The following is a 15,429-nucleotide window of genomic DNA, read 5'->3' as shown; positions in this document are numbered from 1 at the left end:
CTACTGCCAATATCTACCATCTTTACTGAACAACAATACCTTTCAAAGCTAGGTGAAGACTTTTCACAACACCCGTTATCTTTATGTAAATAACCCTAACAACAAATGTCAAGACTTTAAAATTCAGACATTTGAGGTGTTAAATACAAAGGTGTCAAAAAGTGAATTTACACCTGGAAAATCACAGAGGACCGGGCTGTCCTTCAAGGATGCTCTTTGAGCCGTGGAAAAACCCTGACAAGTCCAGGATTTTTAATGTTTTTGTCAAATGTTAACTCTGAAGAACAAGGAAGTTTTTCATATATTTGTGCCTTCTGTATGCTTCATAACACTGATACCTTTATTTGGTGTTCTTTTTGGATTTTAAAGGTGTTCAACGCTTTTAAAGGTCTTTCAAAAACTTTTGGTGAGTCTTAACAAATTTATTCTAAATCACAGGTGTCAAACTCAAGGCCCGGGGGCCAAAAGCGGCCCACGGTGCAGTTTTACCCGGCCCGCGAGATCATATCTTAATTAGACTTGGCCTGCTGCTGTGAGGTCTGCAGGTTTACTCCTGTATAAAAATGTAAATTTTAACCCCTGAAGATTAAAAAAAAAAAAAAAAAACCTTGTTAATTCATAAAAATCTGAAAAAGTAGAGAGTAGAAATAATTAGAGGGAAAGAAATTAATTTGTGCTTTCATTTTGCATCCCAAGATTATGACTGAAACTTAGGATTTTGAATTGTTATTTCATATTTTGACCTTTCAAATTCATATTTTGACCTTTTGTCTCATATTGTGACCTTTAGATTGACAAGTTTTCATTTTAAATCAAATCTTGACCTCCTAACTTTGATTGTTAATCCCATGTTTTCACTTTTTAAACTCACGATTGAGAATTTTATCTCATATTTTGACCTTTTCGAGTCACAATTTGGAATTTTATCTTTTATTTTGACTTTTTAAACTCTTGATTTTGAAATTTATCTTGTATATTTGCCTTTTGAAAACCTTATCTTGACTGTTAATTTTGTATTTTGATCTTTAGGACTTGTAAAGTTGGCTTTTTATGTTAGATTCTGAGCCTTTTAACTTGTTCATTTATTTAGCATTTGACATGGACACACATTAACATCGATGCTTTGATATTTACTCATTTTAACTTTTTTTTTCTTTTAGAAATCTTAAAATCATTTATCAACACTTTAATTTTCCCTGTTATTCATTACCTGTGAAAACACGGTTGACAGTTTTCAGTTAAATGTTGACCCCGTTAGGCCCTCAGGTTAAACCTAAATCCAGATTCACAGCCCCTGCTGTGATTGAGTTTGACACCCCTGTTCTAAATGCTTCAAATGCAAAATTTCCCAGTAAGCCCTGGAAAAGTACTACCATTCAAGGACCTGGAAAACACTTAACTCTTAGAAAAACAAGGACAATATTACACATGAAATTGAGCCTTAAATATACCTACAGACTTCCTGTGGTCCTTGAAAGTCAGTCTGATCCTTCTCCAGGTCAAAGTAACTGACATTTAGTGTGTTTTGGGTCTTCATTCAGTAGATTTGAAAATAAAAGTTTCTTTCGCTTTTCACACTAGCACCTTCTTTATAATTTGACCATTCAGACCAACAATTTCAAATTTTGAGCAATATTTTGACTTTGGAATTGTATCTCATATTTGGACCTTTAAAACTCACGATTTTTACTTTTTTCTTACATTGTCACATTTTCAACTCCTGACTTTGACTTTGATATCTATTTTTGACCTTTAAAACTAATGATTAAAAATTGTATCGTATTATTTTGACCTTGAAAACTAGTGATTTGGAATTTATCTCTTTTTTTTTACCTTTAAAAATCACAATTTTCAATTTTATCCCATATTTGACCTTTTAAACTTGTGATTTTGACTTTTATCTCATATATTCACCATCAATAATCATGATATCAATTTCTATCTCATATTTGCCTTTAAAATGCATTATTTTGAATTTAAATGTCATGTTTTTACCCTTTGGACCAACAAGTTTGACTTTTTCATCTTAGATTGAGCCTTTAGACTTATCAGGTTGACTTTTTTAATATCAAATTATTTATCAGTGCTAAGTTGTTCCCCCATAAGTCATTTCTGGTGAAAGCGAGGTTGACATTTCATGGTTAAATATCGACCCTGCTAGGCCCTCAGGTTAGACCCAACGTCAGAATCCAGCCCCTGCTGTGATCGAGTTTGACACCCCTGGCTTATATGAAATAGAAAGGAACATTTATTTTTAAATCTACTAAATGAAGACCTTAGAAGCACTAAACTCAACACTTGTCAGTTACTTTTGACCTGGAAACAGGTCAGACTGACTTTCAAGGACCACAGGAGAAAATTCAAAGTTCAAGGCCCCCAGAAAAGTCCTGTCCAGGACTGATGATCCCAGGCTTCCCAGACTGCCTCTGCAGTCTCAGTTAGTAGATACTCTGACCTGGACCAGGATGCCTAATATGAAGCTCCCCTTGAAGCTTTGCTTTTCTAATTTTGAAAAATCAATAGTGTAAGGTAAGGTTCTTATTGAGAGAACATGTAGTCCTAGCTCTTTAAGTTTCCCTCCCAATAATCAATCAGAGATCAATAATCAGACAGAGCAGACGTCTCAGTTCCAGCTGATTTATTCAGATGTCACATCCACACTTCATCATGAAGGACGAGTTAACGCAGTTTCCCTTCTGCTACAAAAAACGCAGACTGCTCCTTTTTTTCTTATATTGCACAAAAATAATGAGAAAAAATAAAAATGTGCCGTCGAGGATATGAAAAATGTAACAGAAGATCCAGTTTGGACTCATTCACACGGATATACATAAACTCCTAAATTTTAACTATTTTACACAACATATACAACACCCTTTCACAATAAAGGCTCCTCTCGTCTTCCTGTTCGTCTGTACACTGGTTTAAAACAACAGCAAGGCATCAAACAAGGCAGGCTGCAGGGAATCGAACCCTCAACATGCTCTGTAACAAAGAATCATCAGTCCGAATGAAAATGTAGAAGAAGTGCCTGAACATTCCCTTTGACTGTACAAAAATAATCCTGAAAATACTTTTATTCTGAACTCTGTAAAAAAACATGAGGTATGTCCGGTTTGGAGAATATAAAAAAAAGCTTCCTGCCATACCGCGTGGGGCTGGAACTCAACATTTCATGGCAGCGCCCCGCTTGGTATAAACTATCTAAAGAGAGTCCCGTAGAAGATTCCTGAAGGCGTGGAGGAACATAAAGAGTCTTGTCCTGATTTTAAGTCCGGTTCTGATCTGGACTGGGATGCATAGACGGGTACAGACTTTGATATGAAGTTGGACCAAATCAAACGATACCGATACCTTTTTGATACCACAGCAACAGAAAGAGAAGTCCTAGACGCCCAACACTGGATTACTTCAATCAACAAAAATGCCCAAAACTCCTACTGCTGTCCTAAATTGCACAACAACATTGGCAACATTCCCACATGGGATCTTGGACTGGGTTTTTACACTATTAGAAGCTTGCAGAATTTTCCTTAGGTTCTTTTAAACTGTGTTTTTAAAAACTGCAAGAACCACATGGATTTTTTTCTAGATTGCATACAATTGTTGGCAACACTTCTGTATGGAAACACTGACGATGTGTTTTTTCAACTAAATGTACAAGAGCTTATTGAAAATTGCACAAGAACGTTGGCAATATCTCCATGTAGAGCCATTTAAGATTTCTGTGCAACTTGTTGTGTGCCAGTCTATATTATAAAAATGTGATCATCAAAAATTGCAAGAAACAATCATTCTGTCTGAATTGCACAGAAGCATTGGCAACTTTTCCATGTGGTATTTTTTTTGTTTTTGTTTTCAACTCATTTAAGTCTATGGCACAGCAACTTGAAGAGAATTTTAATTCAGACAACCAATGTTGGGTAATTTCTTGTTATTGACTGTAAAAAAATTGCTGGCAAACTCCTACACATGGTCTTAATTGTACAAACAAGTTGGCAATGTCTTTGTGCAGAACCTTTACCAATGTTTTCATGCACATTTGATGATAAGCACAGCCTTACTTGCAGTGTTTTTCAGTTGGAGGCACCCAATATTGACAATTGCAAACAAAATCCTGCATGCTGCCCAAAATGCACTTATACGCTGGCAACATTTCAATGCAAAAATATTTCCAATATATTTGTGCATTTTCAGCAATATGCCTGAGTTAATTTGGGAATTTGAAGCATGACACCTCAAAGACCTTTTTGCTGGTCTTTAACAACCAAAATCAAAGGCAAATCCTGCACCGTGTCTTGATTGGACAAAAACATTGGCAACATAACTACAAAGATTACCATGCAAGAGCTTACTTGGAATTTTTAAAAGCAATATAGAAGTTCAAATCTCTCTGTAGGGCAACATTGCCAACATTTTTGTGCAATTTAGACTGTATGCATGGGATTTACCTGTAATTTTCAACAGATACTTTAGTCTCCAACAGTTCTATGGAAAACAGTTAAACACTAGTGAATTGCCTGGGAAACTGCCCAGAGTTGAGTGTTGAAACAGAAGTATTTAATCACCATAAATGTTAGGCAAACTCCTGTGCATGGTTGGAATTGCAAAAGTACAATGGCAATGTTGCAGTATTTCAGTATACTCGGGTTATTTCTTTTTTCATTGATCAAAATTGCAGGTAAACTCCTCTAAACTGTAAAAATGTATTGCCCACATTGCTGCTGGTGAAATGTTATTAAAATCTGGGTATCTGTTGATGACTTTGATAACTGAGAGTAACATTTTAACACCTGTGGTATCAAAAAGGACCTAAGTATCGGATCATTGGATAACCTTAATGCATAGATCGGGTTCTGGATTGACCCGAGCAACAGAAATTAAATCCATAAAACCCTGTTGTGGTGATTTATTTCATTCTTTTGCAGAAGTACCGCAGCATGCCTCCCTGAAAACGGTGATCCTCTTCTAGGCAGCATCATCAGCCCACTCCCTGACGGGCTCTGGAGCTCCTCACCCCTCCTCCAGAGCCTCTTCCAGGGCCAATGACGCTGATAGGCCCCTCCTCAAAGATCAGTATGTGAACACTAGGTCCGAGTAGTTGGCCTCCAGCCAGTTGCCGGCGATCATCTCGCTGAGCTCCGGCGTGCAGTAATCCGGGAACTCGAAGTGGGAACCGCGGCTGCCCTCGCTGCCGAGTGAGTCCAGGTCTTTATCCACCAATGACAGGCTTAAGTTCCCCGCAGCTGAGCTGCACGACGAGTTCCACGGCTCGGAGGAGGCGTGCAGGCCGGCCAGGACGTTCAGGGTGAAGTCAGAACCCTCGGCGGGGAGCTCGTCCAGGTCGTCCCCGCAGCAGGAGGAGGAGGAGGTGGAGCCGGAGCGGGACGAGGAGGCCGGAGAGAGTGAGGCCGAGTAGGAGGAAGAGGAGGAGGAGGCGGTGGTGGCACCCCCGCCCTGTCGGGTGATGTTCTTGAAGCTGTAGAAGAGCCGGCCTGATGATTCGTACAGGCGCCCGCCCTCTGGCTCAGCAGCAGGACTCAGGCTCCACTCTTCCTCCTCCGTTTTAAACTCCTGCTCCTCCTCAGAGTCTTCATCATCATCGTCATCATCGTCATCCTCGTCATCATCAGTGAATTCCCGTTTAAACCTTAAAGGGGCAAACGAAAGTTCAGATTCATCACTGATCTAAAACGGCAGATTTGCTTTTATTTCCCCACATGCACTGCCTGAGGATGCGTGTTTAATAGTTCATGTACCAACTTTTAGACCATTCATGGGCCATGTTTTTGATCTCAAACCCCCATCTAGGGCTGCACTGCTTTAGCCAAAATCATATCTAAATTCATCTATTAATTTGAAGGATTAAATTCCATCACTTAATTCTGAAAACCTTATATCCTGCAAGTAAGTGCTTTCTATGGCTAAAGCAAGACAAAAATTCAGCCCCAGGAACCGACAGCTCCAGGTCATCGAAATGGCCATTGATGTACGAACAGATCAAATTCTAAAAATCACGGAGATGTAAACTTGAATCTTGTTTTTAGATGGTCAGAAAATACTTGATTTAAAGTTATATTTAAAGTCTGAGAAGTAACAACATACAGTAAGAAGTTTTACCATCTGTTTATCATCATCTTTATTTCACCAGTGTTACTGTTTAACTGGTGACACTGGCTGAATTCATCTATGCCACTTGCTTCCAGATTTTAAGAATTGTCTTCTGAGACGTTGATACTACTTGGGAAGGGATTGCTGGGCGGCAAAATTTGTAAACAGAGACAAATGTTAGAAAAAGGTGAATTTGTAGATGCCTGATTAAAATAAAATTATTGAGAGTGAGATCTATTATATTTTGTGACCATTTGCACTGAAACCTGCTCTTTAAGGGTAATATGAAAAAATGAAAGGTAAATATTGAAGTCTCATGTCATGGATGTATAAAGGTTTTGGTGGGCTTTTGGTGAAGTTGAGATAAAAGATGACTTTACTCTCAGAATCTTTAAGCATTTTAGATTAGATAAATATTTGACGACCGTTGCCCATTCCTACTGCAATAAACTCATCGTTAATACAAGAAAAACTTAAGTTTGACAATCTTATCTTCAAAACTCAGTACCGGCAACAGCTTCATGCCAGTTTCATTCACTTCTCCTGGTATTCCAATGTATTTGTGATATTTAAGTGTGCAGTAAGTTGCTAGCAATTTTTAAAGACTGTAAACAATGAAGTGCCCAACTTTTATGCTTATGACTTCTATTCTTGTTTCCATGGTGTCCAACAGGTATTAGTATTTGATTCTCCTTAGATTTCATAAAATGACAGGATTGTTTCCCTGCCTAAATGTTTTAAATAGATTATATTGAGGTCTTTAAGCTAGTTGTTTTAATGACTAAAAACTCTTCCTACTGGTTTTAACAGAAAGCATCAAATCACCTCAATTAAGCAACCCTGCATTGGCTCCTTAAAGGTTTTAAAATTGATTTTATGGTTTTACTCATTATTTTTAGTATTTGAGGGTCTGGCGCCGATCTACGAAACGGAACTTTTAACCCACCTACGAGCCTCAGGCAGGGGCTTCCTGGCCGTTCCAAAGTCGAGACTTAAAACCAAAGGTGATGGGGCCTTCTCCATTAGGCCTCTTGACTTTGGAGCAACCTGCCCCAGGAGATAAAGCATGCTGAATCAGTCTTCTCCTTTAACGCTTTTCTTAAAACTCATTTTTGTGGACTAGCTTTTGTGTTCCGTTTTCTTTAAATCATCTCCTCCCTCTTTTTGTCAATTCCCTCTCTTAAAATTTCTACTTTCTCAATTTCCTTATTTTATCCTGCAGCTACACTGCTCTATTCTGTATTTTATACCTTGCTTGATTTGAGCATTTACCGTTCCTAATTTATGTATTCTTACTTATCAGCCTCCACACACTGGAATTGTTTTTATATTTTCTTACTGTTTTATCACTTCTTAATATCTTATGCTCTGGTCCTCAGGTCTCCATTAATGTAGTTGGGTTCTTGTGTTGCCTGAGTTTGTCTAGGTGATTCTGGGTCTTTATTTTTTACTCTAGACTTAAGGTTTCTGGGTCTTTACGGTGTATTTTAAGAGGATATGCACTTTTCTTTTTTTGGTTCTGTTTTTTTTTTTAATAATGTGTCTCCTTGGTTCTGTTGACGTTGGGGTTACAATGCTGGTTGAGTTTTTCATGGGTTCTTCTGTTGTTGGGGTTTGTTATCCTGTTGTGTGATGGTGCTTTGTCTTATCTGTAATTGTGTTTACCATCAAAGCGCTTACAAATCTGCTTTTAAATGTGCTATACAAATAAAGTCATTATTATTCAAGTTAGAATAAAAATAACTGCTGGTGAATTTCTAAGTTGCTCAGATAGGTTGGGGATATTTGTGTAAAGTGGGTGGAACCCTTGAGACCCTTGCTGCTGACCAGTTCCACCCCCTTTTCTACCATTTTTCCTAAATGTTGTCACAATATTTGTTCATATCAGTCAACATGCAGGTACTTGCCTGCAATTTCTGATCATTAAAAATGACACTGTCCAATAATAGGCAACCAGGACCACTACTTTTACTACAATGGACTATATTAGTTACAAATTGTTTAATCCTTTAATCATATGAGAGTTCCCCACTCTGTTATGGTAATAACCATTTATGTCTACAGAAACAAATCCAGATTTATTGATAATTTATGTTAATTCAGCTGAAAATATCTGATTTGTGCTTTAAATGAGCAGCCCTGACATAACTAGATCAATCGTTACATGGTTTCTCATTTTAAAGTTTTTGAGTAAAAATTAAAACTGGCTCTGTTTCCCAGCCCTATCACATACCGGTACCGTGGGTCCTGGTGCTGTTGGAGGTGCTGGAGGTTTGTCCCGGGTCTGACCGAGCACACAGCCGGCTTGCTGGTCCTAATCTTGGGCAGTTTTTTGGCGGCGGAGTGGGACTTATTCACGGCCCTGGCGGCTGTTTTCTCCGGGGACTGAGCGGCAGACTTCCCCGCTGGACACGCTCCTCCCTCGGTCTTGGGCTTCTTCTTGGGCCGGTACTTGTAGTCGGGGTAGTCGGCCATGTGCTGGAGCCGGAGCCGCTCGGCCTCCCGGATGAACGGCGTCTTCTCGGTGTCTTTTAACATCTTCCAGCGTTTACCGAGCTGTTTGGAGATCTCCGCGTTGTGCATATCAGGAGACTGCTCCATTATTTTCCTTCTCTCGATCTTGGACCACACCATGAAGGCGTTCATGGGCCGTTTAATGTGACCCGATGCCGTTTTACACCAGTCCGGCTTCAGCGGCACAGGACTGCACGCCGAGGCCGGCAGCAACGCTCTCTGTTCGGGATGACTGTTAATCCCCAACCCGCCATGTTCCGTATGTTGAACCATGCTCCGAATCTCTCGAACACCACGGACTCGTTCTTCTTTGACCCAGTTAATTTTTCCACCAGTTAAACACGGCTTCACCTTGTCTGTTTTATCCCGTTCGACTTAAATTTTGCCCGGTTGTCGTGTTCTCCTATCGTGATCCTACTCCTCAGTCAGACCGCATCTCTTATCAGTTTAAACTTCCAAACCGGCGTCTTATTAAACGGCTGATCATGCGCGCAACGTTCCCGCCCTCAACCAATCACCACTTTTCTTCTCCAAAGCCTTCCCGCCTCCGCAGCGTTCCCGACCAATCAGCTCTCCAAAGCCTTCCCCCGTCTCCCCTCCCACAAGCGTCTAGCCGTTACTTCATTTTCAATTGATAGGCTCAGTGAATCCAGTGAAAGTGATCGATATTTAACGGGTTTTTATCGATGTTTATTACGTTTAAATCACAGGGGCGACACTCACAGAGCCTCTGGATCAAAATAAACACATTTAAGATGGATATTTTTCAGTCCCTCTATGAATTTTCAATGTGTGCATTACACAGTTACGTAAATTATTCTGTAGGCCTATATTGACTGTATTGTGTTGACCTTTGTATTGAGAAATGACACATACGCATATTTTTGTTATACATTGCAGTTGTGGCAAAAAAAAATCAGTGATGTAGCTCAGAGAAACGGACATGCATCTATGCATTTCCTTTCCCCCATGGTAGATTGTTGTTGTTGTTGTTTTTTTTTTTTTGTTTGTTTTTTTTTGTTTTGTTTTGTTTTGTTTTGTTTTGTTTTTTTTGTTTTTGTTTTGTTTTGTTTTTTTTTTGGCGATTTTGACCCATTTATTCTCTGTGCTGGGGATATAAAAATTTGTTATTCCCCACTCATCATCTAATGATTTCTGAAAATCTTTAGACCAGCCTTTCTCCAAGTTCAGTATACCCAGGCAAAAATGGAATAGAAATACACACTAAAACTACCAAAACAAACCCCTGTTTAGGGTAATAGATTCGATATCTTATGTTTAATATTAAAAGTTAAAAATAAGACCCGCAAAACCACTGACAAAACGATGGCCACGTAAACAGTCTGCTGTCAGGACAAAAAAGCTTGTCCTTCATGAAAACTTTCTAACACAGAAAACATAGCTGAGGTAGCCCTCTTAGCTGTGTAAGCTAGGTATAGCTACATAGCTAATATAGCTGAAGCTAGACTCAAAAAGCAGCTACATAAGCTAAACAACTAGTTGCTTTCGTAGCTGAGTCAGCTTTAGCTATATTTGCTAAATCTCCCGTTGCAAATTTTTCAGTACATTGTCTTATGTAGTAATGCTAATTACATAACTAGCTTAGCTATGTTAGCTTTAGGTAAAGCTAGCACAGCTAAAGGGAGCCACTGTTCAAATAACTACTTCTGAAACAGGTCTATACGATATTTTATCACAGATTAGACCTCTGAACTAGGCTGACCATATGTCCCAATTTAGCCAGGACAGTTCCGTTTTTGGACTTTGTGTCACATGTCGCGACAAAAATCAGTAAAATACCAATATGTCCTGTTTTTAAAAAAAACCCTGTCATGATTTTAGCCTGTGGAAATCAGCAAATATCCAAACATTGCAACATGCGCCATGCCTACAACACTTTCTCTGTATACGCCTGTACAGATGTTAATTGTTGTCGTTGCCAAGCATCTGTAATGATGTGCTAGGCCTATTTAAACATGTTTGACCTCGTTTAGATGTCGTATTATCTCAGATTAGCTTCTGTTCAGGGCGTCAGATACCACAAACTTGTATGCTGTGTTCTCGTTTTGGTTGTGTAAACAGCGGTGTAGCACAGGGGGTAAAAAGGGTACCGATTACCCGGGCCCACAGTAGGGAGGGGCCCTTGGAAAGCCTGTAATGAAATGTATTTGGATTTATTTTTTCTTAGTAATTAGTGACATTATTAAATCAAAAGAGACTAAAGCAGTGATCGTCAATGCCCATTTAAGCTGCCTTGTATGGTTAAATGCCACTTATTTCCCATTTTACCACTCTTTCATGCTTTTTGCCCATTTAAGTCACTTTACACTCATTTTTTGCCACATTTTTTTGTCACTTTGGGACCATTTTTGCCACTGTTAACTCATTTTTTTGGTCACTTCTCACCCTTTTTTTCCACTTTTCTCACAGTGTTTGCCGCTTTAAGCCAATTCTTGCCATTTCTTTTTGCCTCTTCTCACCCATTTTGACACTTTCATCCTTCTTTTTGCAATTTTTTTGCCCATTTCTGCCACTTCTGGCCTATTTAAGCTGCCTTCTGTAATGAAATGCAACTTTTCCCCCATTTTTCCCACATTCTTTTTCTGATTTTTTGCCTATTTAAGTCACTTTACACTCATTTTTTGACACATTTTTTTGTCACTTTGGGACCATTTTTGCCACTGTTAACTCATTTTTTTGGTCACTTCCCACCCATTTTTTGCCACTTTCTGCTCTCTTATGCAACTTTATCTTCCCATTTTTGCCACTTTTGGCCCCTTTTTTTCTACCTTTAATGTATCTTAATTGCCTTACCACTTAGATTGTGGCTCTTGCAAATACATTTTTCAACAATTTAATTGAGCAGGGTTGAGTAACATTGGACTAAATAAACCAGTCAACAGACTGAAATCCACATAAAATAGAGTCAATTACAATACTGCTCCTCCCTTAAAAATGTCCAAATGGTATAGTCCAGTGCTGCGAAATATTGCAGTTAAATTTAATGTAACCATAGTAAAACTGTTGCTCACAAATGGGGGAAATTATATTTCAAAAATACATTGAAATGCAGAGATATTTGTAAAAAAGACTCAACATATGTTGCTTGTCTCACTAGATAAGGGGGACCCTGTGTAAATTCTTTCTGGGGGCCCAAAATCCTTAGCTACGCCCCTGTGTGTAAACTGCATTACAGACTGCCCTGTCTATTCATTTGCACTCATTGCTGTTGTTTATATTTGTCGGTTTGGATGTTCTAGGATCAACATGGAAAGCAACACAGCACATGTTCCTGCTTTTTCTGTGCCAACAAGGAAAGCCTGAGGCAGGGAGAGAAGTAGGAAAAACCCCTGAGCAGAGCAGGCATCGATGACAACAGCAGACACTGATTAAGTCAGATGCAGAAAAAAAGGAGTAGCTGGGGCGGAGGAGGGTTGCACAAAGCGGCTTGCAGAGGGCACAGCAAATTGTTGCCAGGCTAGAGCGGTTTGACAGCATGGGGGTGGTTAGCCAGCAACATGCCTGAGCAGATCAGCTGGCAGTCAGCTGATCTCAATAATGCGGCCTGAACAAACACTATAGGCTCAATTTATGGCCAGGCTTGCTAAATGTGATGGGAATTGTGACGATCTTGATTACTTGACTCAGCTCAGAAATAAGAACCGATCTTTTGGCCCCCAATGCTTGCCAATTGGTTCCATTTTGCCTTTGCTACCCATCTGTCCAATCACATGGCTTGATGTCTAAATCGTTGTACATAGTTATTTGTGTGAGGAGGTGAGCGTCGGCTGTAGGCCTTTGAGTGTAGGGCAGGTTTAATGCATTATACAGCAGGCTTTATTCCCTTTTAACACACAAACAAACCATCAGCCAATCAGCTGCCAGTCTTTTGGTATTCGATCAGCCACTGATAGAGATCTCAGCTCCTTCCTCACTGATCTGCACATGAATGCCTCTCACACACAAACATTCAGGCACAGTGATTGTCACACCTTGTTGTAAAGGTTCCTCCTTTAGTGCTCTTATTATGGTCTGTTTCTCTCCATGGAAACAGCTTTACTTTTTAAATAAGTTGGAAAATGTCGGTAACCTCTCTGTCTTTATCACACGATGATCCTTTAATACTTGTTTCTGTTATAATGTGTATAGCTTTAAGCAATGCTTTAAAACTAAATATATTTATTCTATTTTTCTCCATGTATCATCTGAATCTTTGTAAAAACATTTATTTAATATTTAGATGCTACTGATTTATCATTTTCTTTATTTCTAACTTTATTCTGTGAGCCTAATCTGACCCTAAGGAGTAATGGTGCCCAGTCAGATTTTTCACATAATTACACATATTAATACAACCTCTTACAACCCAGTTCCAAAAAAGTTGGAGCACTGAGTAAAATGTAAATAAAACACATTGCAATGATTGCCAAATCTCATACGCACAATGAAGAAGGTGGAGGCCATTCTGAGGAACATGGATCATCCACTTCATATCTCCCTAAATGACCAAAGAAACAACGGCGGTGGACGGCTCCTACCTCTGCGCTGCAGGACGGAAAGAGTTAGAAAATCTTTTATACCATCAGCAATTAGACTTTATAATTCTACCGTAAACAGATGAGAGAGACTCCAGACGATTGAATTTCCCTGCGGGGATAAATAAAGTTATTGCATTGTATTGTATTGTATTGTATTGTATTGTATTGTATTGTATTGTATTGTATTGTACACCTATATCTTATTCACAATAGAACATAAACAACATTTTAAATATTGAAACACAAGCTGGATGCTCTCTCTCTTCTTTAGTCCACAGCACAGGGCGTCCATGGTTTCAAAAGAATTTCAAATTTTGATTCATGTGACCACAGAAAAGTTTTCCATTTTGCTTCAGTCCATTTTCAATAATCTTTGGTCCATTCTGTATTATTTACATTTTACTCAGTAACCCAATTTTTGTGGATTTTATTTTTTTTCCAATTGACTGCATGTTTATTCACCATCAACCCCTGAAGTTGGTAATCTAAGCAGGGATCAGTATCAACAAACCAGCATGAACAGGATGGACTTCCTGATGATGACTTAATGCTGAAACATGCTCATGGTTTTTTAAGGTCTCCATGAATTTAGGATCATTTTTAAAATCCCCTCAGCTGAAATGTAAAATGATCTAGATCACTGCAGACTCGCCAAACTCCACACCTGTTGGTCTTTTTTATTTTTATCCATAATTTCCTGAAATGTCAGTCTCTTTTAAACGGTAGAAATATGTGAATGTAATATAAATGAAAAATATAAAATATAAATAAATAAAACAAATAAATAATAAAATAGAATAAAATAAAATAAATAATAAAATAAAATAAAACAAACAAAAAGTAAAAATAAACTAAACTGAACAAAACTAAACAAAACAAAATTAAAATAAATAATAAAAATCTAAAAAATATATAAAATAAATATATGAAATATGTGTGTAGAAAGATGTGCTGAGTTCATGTTTGGGCCGTCTGCAGTGATTGAGTTTCCTGCCTGCAGTCAGACTCTTCTCATGTTTCCTGACAGATGTTCTGCTTCAGGTCGAACAAACAACAAATCCTCACCAGGTGAGCCTTCGATCATCTCCACAGGTGTGTTCTTCACCTCACCATAGCTGTCCTTTTCTTGATAGCTGAAGAGAGATCAGGATAATTGGAGAGAGTGAGACATGCACCAGACTGTCAGGGTGATACCTGGAGGATCGTCTCTATGTGAGGTCCACACTCTACCTACAGCAGCTCTGCCTATCAGCTCTTTCTCTTCTAAAACTATTTTAATGTTTGTGTGCAGGTTCCCTGCAGATTCACCTTCATACTATGCTGAGACGTGATGACCCCTCCCCAGTTCTCGATGAGCTGCTCTCACGTTTATCTGACTTTACTCACATCATGGCTTATCTTGTTTAGGTCTGATACAGCTGACAAACACTCAGCCAGGTGTACGGTCCCTGAGCGCCGTGTCGATTACTCAGACTAGTCAAACACCCTCGGGGGTCTGGATGCCCTGGTTGCCTTGTGTGAGCGTGACCTTTGCAATATTTCTAAATCAATGAAAAAGTGGATAAAAATTGGCAAAAATGTTCAAAAATTGGCATAGAAGCGGAGTAGTGGCTCAAAGAGATAAAAAAAATCTGTGAAAAGTGGCACACAGTTGACGAAAAGCTGCAAGAAATGGGCAGGAAGGGGTAAAATGGATAAAAATTTAAAAAATGGTTAAATACAGCAAAAATGGGCAAAAACAGTGTACAAAAAGTGGAAAAAAGCAGCTGTAGTAGGCAAAAAGTTGCAAAAAATGTTGCTGAAAGGGAAAAAGTTGTGAAAATGTGACAGATGGAGGTGAAAAAGGCCAAAAACACAATAACAGTGGCGAAAAAGTTTCAAATGTCACAACAAAATGGGCAAGAATGGCAAAAATGGTCAAACAGCTGCAAAAATGTGGTAAAGAAGTTGCAAAAAAAAAACCCTCAAAAATGGGTGGACAAAAAGGTGGCAAAAAATGTTATAAAATGTTGTAGAATGGGCACAAAGGGGGGCCAAATGTTAAAAATGGCCCAAAAATGGAAATTTGTTTTAAAAAATGCTATAAAGTGGCAAAAGGAGTGGCAAAAATGAGGTAAGGTTAAAAAAGAAGTGGTAAAAATGGTCAAAAAGTGGCATAATTGGGCAAAATGGCTCAAAGTGGCAATAATTGACAAAAAGCTTCAAGAAATGGCACAAAATAGCAAATACTGGCAAAAGTGGCAAAAAGACGTTGCAGAAAGGGGCA

At 38.7% G+C, this 15,429-nt stretch overlaps 1 protein-coding gene across 1 annotated transcript; it reads right to left on the bottom strand.

Moving 5' to 3' along the window:
* Positions 1 to 2,623: 2,623 nt before the first annotated feature.
* On the bottom strand, positions 2,624 to 9,099 carry sox11b (SRY-box transcription factor 11b). The gene is made up of 2 exons (XM_041805627.1): positions 8,345 to 9,099; positions 2,624 to 5,650 (listed from the first exon to the last, which is right to left on the bottom strand). The coding sequence occupies exons 1-2, from the start codon at positions 8,896 to 8,898 to the stop codon at positions 5,074 to 5,076; spliced, it is 1,131 nt and encodes a 376-aa protein (XP_041661561.1). The 5' UTR covers positions 8,899 to 9,099; the 3' UTR covers positions 2,624 to 5,073.
* Positions 9,100 to 15,429: the final 6,330 nt, after the last annotated feature.

The sequence above is a fragment of the Cheilinus undulatus genome, linkage group 14 (assembly GCF_018320785.1).
Source record: "Cheilinus undulatus linkage group 14, ASM1832078v1, whole genome shotgun sequence".
Taxonomy (NCBI): domain Eukaryota; kingdom Metazoa; phylum Chordata; class Actinopteri; order Labriformes; family Labridae; genus Cheilinus; species Cheilinus undulatus.
This window is presented reverse-complemented; position numbering and strand designations above follow the sequence as displayed.